Raw genomic sequence first — 5,237 nt, 5'->3', positions numbered from 1 at the left:
TCTAGAGTATTAACAAGGTTTTCCTATTCACTGACCTAGTTTTTGATCCCAGATGACCCTTTAACAAACTTGTTCGAGATTTTATTGAGGGTAATGTACTGACCAAATTTCATTAAGATTGGGCTAAAAATTGTGACAGTCAAATTGTCAACAACACACGACGACAGACACAGGGTGATCAGAAGAGCTATAAAGACCCAATTTCTAGCCAGAGGAAAAATATGTATAGACAAGTGCCCAAATTGTAAATCCTCCAGTGCTCCTTACACAACTGGTCCTAACACTTTTCAGGACTGCAGTCAGTGTTTCAAAACAGTAAAGCTATAGCATGTTTATTTCAAATATTTGTGTATTACAATCATAAAGTTAAAATAAAAAAAGTAGCACAGTTCCAAATGAAAGTCATCAAGACCAGTTATAACATAATTCTTTATCCACTTCCTAACACGAAATACATGCTTCATCCACTTCAAACCATGAGATATCTAGCATATATCATATTTTCTTTTTTTTTTCAGTATCGATTATCAAGAGAATGGTTGTGGCGTTTGTGTCAGTTTTTGGGCATTAAGTCTCAGTCTGTTTGAAACATAATTTGATGAGTCAACATATCTGCTAACACAGTCTCTAACACAGTTCTCCGTTTTTGAGTCCAATTTGTTACTTGGGTAACCAACACATTTGTCCCAGCATCTGTAATTAAACAAGAAATATAAGTTTTTATTATTAAGTCTGACAAGAAGTTACAACAGTTACTGTAGATACAATGTATGTGAATAACAATTTCTTGCCTACTTAGCGAGGAAAGTATACATTTGTCCGAGCACGCAACAGGGACAGATATTACTGTCTTTCCCTAGGGAAAAACCTTGTCTAATATAACGTGCACTCACTGTCGTGCAGTCAGGTGACATCACATAGTGCTGGCACTATTATGACATCATAAACTATATTAAAATTCAATGCCAGGAAATACCAAAATTTATTTGATTCACAAATAAGTTGTGCCAGAATTATGGACCTTGTGTCACATGATGAGGATGATGATGTGGAAGAATTAATTTAAGTTTGAATCAAATTCATGAATAAACAACAAAGATATAGTGGAAGTGCACCAACATTAACCTGAAATTCTAAGCAAACGGGGGCATAATTCATGTAATATTGGTGCAAGAGATATGGCCTTTGTGTCATACATGTATTACATGGGTAATGATGTAGTACAAATTTTTTAAATTTAAGGACGCATGCTGAAGTTTTGGGTAAAAAAAAAAAAACACAACTAGAAATTGCTTTTGTAAAAAACCACATGTCTCCCCCAATGCAAAGTCCTATAGGCAAGACTAACTTGCTCTAATAAATTAAACATTAATGTTCATGTAAAAAATTCAAATGGGTTGAAAATAACTCATAATTTTAAATGAGACTTAAATCTTCAGAAATATGATGTGACAGGCGCGAGGAGACATCTACCCTGACACCGGTTTCAACAAAATTCATTATTGAGAGATGTAATCATTACAAATACTTTGTACATGTACCAGAAAACGTTCCCAACGGATTTCTCTGGGGATTTCCTAACAAAAATATACACAATAAGTTTGGATGTGACAGAGACAGCAACAGTCAAAAGTTATCACGCTGTCCCAAACGTCCCATTATTTGGACTACCGGACTGTGAGCAATCACAATAGGAGAGATCGCCGTGACATCACACATTAACACCTGTTTATCTGGTGGCGTGATGTCACACATTCACACATACCAACGTTCACCCGATTGGTTACATTTTTTTTGAAGCATAAATAACTAAGGAACACCAAATAAATCAAGAGGATTGGAATTTGCAGAAAAAAGATTAAAGATTACACAAAATAATGTTAAATTATACTGTGAAAAAACAAACTATTTTTAGAGAGATAATAAATTAACCCTTAGGGTATTATGTTTTCCACACATTTGGTAGCCATTACAAGATACAAGGGACGTTTTCACAAACAGTTTCTTTTATTTAATGTCAGTTGACTGATTATTAAACAATCAGGTCCGTGCCGATTATCATTATATCTTGTTAAATAACAAAATAAATAGGTGAATATTATTATGTGTACTTTTTCTGCTGAATTTCAAATACAATTCATTCAATTTCAAGGGTAAGATTCACTCATTAACATTTGTGCCAAGTTACATTAAAGTCATTCTTGAATTTGACCTTTGACCTCTAAGTATGATCTTGACCTTAGACCTAGGGCCTGGGCTTTGCGCACATGTTGTCTCATCTAGAGGAATATTTGTGCCAACTGATATTTAAATCCTGTTTTGCATGACAAAGTTATAGACCGGACAGGAAAAAATCCTATTGACCTTTGACCTCCAAGTGTGACCTTGACCTTTAAGCTAGGGTTCAGTGTGTTGCGCATGACATGTCGTCTCATCATGGGGAACATTTATGCCAAGTAATATTGTAATCCCTTGATGGATGACAGAGTTCTGGACCGGACAAGAAAAAAACTCTATTGACCTTTGACCTCAAATTGTGACCTTGACCTTTAAGCTAGGGGTCCGGGTTTTATGCATAACATGTTGTCTCATCATGGGGAACATTTGTGCCAAGTAATATCAAAATCACTTCATGGATGGCAAAGTTATGGACCGGACAGGAAAAAAGCCATATTGACCTTTGACCCCCAATTATGACCTTGACCTTTGAGCAAGGGGTCCGGGATTTGCGCATGACATGTCGTCTCATCATGGGGAACATCTGTGCCAAGTGATATTGAAATCCCTTAATGAATGACAGAGTTATGGACTGGACACGAAACAGACCCTGTTCATGCCATGTTATCATCCGACTGCTTGTGTGACCTTGACCTTTGAGCTAGGGGTCTGAAAGTTGTGCATGACACATTGTCTTATTATGAGGTACAATTGTGCCAAGTGATATTAAAATCCCTTCATGGATGGGAGAGTTATGGACCGGACAGGAAAAAAACCTGTTGATCTTTGACCTCCAATTGTGACTTTGACCTTTGAGCTAGGGGTCCGGGTTTTGCGCATGACATGTCGTCTCATCATGAAGAACATTTGTGCCAAGTAATATTAAAATCCCTTCATGGATGACAGACTTATGGACCGGACAGGAAATTGCAGAAGGACGGAATGACGGAAAAGCGCATTCCTACAGTCCCCGAAACTGGTTTTCAACCAGTAGGGGACTGATAACCCTAAATCTCTACAAAAATGAGGTCCATACCTCTAGAAAACCCCTAACAGGCTTGTCTAGAGGTACGGATCCGTACCCCTAGACACTTCCAAAAATTATTGATATAATTTGTGTTATAAGATATAATTTGTGTTATAAGAAAGTTGAGGCCGTTAGAAAAACATCACTGTTTACAAACAAACATCACTGTCTTATCAGTTCTAAAAATAGAAAATACAACGGATTTGTATACAAACACGATCTATCTATAGATCTATCTTCCATTTAGTCAAACCCCTGCTGGGGACCTAGATCTCTCCTATAGCTCACCCCACAGGCACGAGTATTGGACCTGGGACAAAAAATATGTGCAGACTGATAAAACCCCTTGTTTTCATCTTAAATGAGTCCAAAATTAAAAATTTGTAGTGAAATATGAGCCCCTTTCGAAAGATACATATGTCTAATGAAGGCCAGAATCTCGAGATTCAAGCCTGCGAGCAGTGGGTTCACTTCCCGGGCCGTTGTGATATTAATTCTCTAGACAATTAAACAAACTACCTGTCACTATTTCACGTGTACATTTAGTTACAAAATGAGACCGACCCCAAGTCTCTAGCCCTTCCCGTTCATGAAATATCTATCAGGAAACGAGTGCCTTCCTGCTGCAAGTCCCAGGTAGATAAAAATGCGGCACAACGAATCGGTACGTAAACATAGACTAACATATGGTTGTCAGCCGAGTACGGCTCAAATTCACTAAAAAATATAAGTAAATTCATAAACTAGGGCCAGTCACAATTGTCAGTAGCATCTCAAACACGCGATATTACATTTCAAATTTCTCCACGGTCTTTCAATTGAATGCTAACGCCATTGAATAGAATTCCTTCGGTATTTTTAAAACGCAATTTCTGATTGGTCAATAGCGACACACCTCCAACAGAAACGCAACGTTTCGCACAAAATTACTTGGATATCATATCGCTTTCAATGGCGGAGATTGCACTTGAAGGACTGACGGAAAAATAAAAAAGTATATCGCGTGTAGCAGATGCTACTGACGGTGGTGAGTGGCCATAATTTACATATTTAGTAATACTTGTTATTAATGGCAAGTGAATTTGACCCGTGCTTAGGCTGACAAACATATTTTAGTCTCTGATTTCGTACCGTTTTGTTGTGCCACATTTCTATCTACCTGGAACTTGCAGAAGAAAGGCACTTGTTTTCTGACAGATATTTCATGAACGGGGAGGGCTAGAGACTTGGGGTTGGTCTCATTCTGTAGCTAAATGTATACAGAAATAGTGATAGATAGTTTGTTTAATTGCCTAAATAATTTATTTCACAACAGCCCGGGAAGTGAACCCACTGCTAGCAGCCTCGAATCTCAAGACTCTGGCCTTCAGTAGACATAGTCGAACTAATCCGACGTATACAGTTTGTTTTATATTGTGACGGTCAAACTGTAATGTCGCGGTGGCTGCAAAAGTCAGAAATTAAAAAAGCAGCCACTCAGCGACAGTAAGCTTGTCTATCAGTAGACATATATCTTTTGAAGGGGGATCATATTTTACTACATACTTTTCATTTTGGACTCATATAGGATGAAAACAAGGGGTTTTATCAATCTGGACATATTTTTTGTCCCAGGGCCGATACTCGTGCCTGTGGCTCACCCCGAGCACTTTGTGCTCGTATGAGCTAAAAAAATTAAATATAAAATAAAAAATATTGCTTCTTTTCATAAACATTACTTATTTTCGCATTTTAGACCCGTCCAGGGCGGCTGGGGGGAGGCGGGGGAAGGGGGAGAGAGGCTGACCTCCAAGTGTCTGTAAAACGATTTTATAAAATAAATTTTACTTTTCCGTCAGTAACTCTATATGAGCTCGTGTTTGAACTTTCTGACTTTCTACGGACAAAAATTGCTGTAATCTTGGGTTGTCCATGCTTATTTTCTGGCTAATAATACATGAATTCGTGTAAATAATGCAATCGGCAAGTTTTTTTTTTGATCTGTATCATCAGA

At 37.7% G+C, this 5,237-nt stretch overlaps 1 protein-coding gene across 1 annotated transcript; it reads right to left on the bottom strand.

Moving 5' to 3' along the window:
• Positions 1 to 316: 316 nt before the first annotated feature.
• Positions 317 to 5,237, bottom strand: LOC123556505 (mitochondrial import inner membrane translocase subunit Tim8 A-like). The gene is made up of 2 exons (XM_045347271.2): positions 5,072 to 5,237; positions 317 to 693 (listed from the first exon to the last, which is right to left on the bottom strand). The coding sequence occupies exons 1-2, from the start codon at positions 5,155 to 5,157 to the stop codon at positions 528 to 530; spliced, it is 252 nt and encodes an 83-aa protein (XP_045203206.2). The 5' UTR covers positions 5,158 to 5,237; the 3' UTR covers positions 317 to 527.

This window comes from Mercenaria mercenaria, chromosome 5 (genome assembly GCF_021730395.1).
Source record: "Mercenaria mercenaria strain notata chromosome 5, MADL_Memer_1, whole genome shotgun sequence".
NCBI classification, from domain to species: Eukaryota; Metazoa; Mollusca; class Bivalvia; order Venerida; family Veneridae; genus Mercenaria; species Mercenaria mercenaria.
Note: the sequence above shows the minus strand (reverse complement) of the source record. Positions and strands in the feature narration are given on the sequence as shown.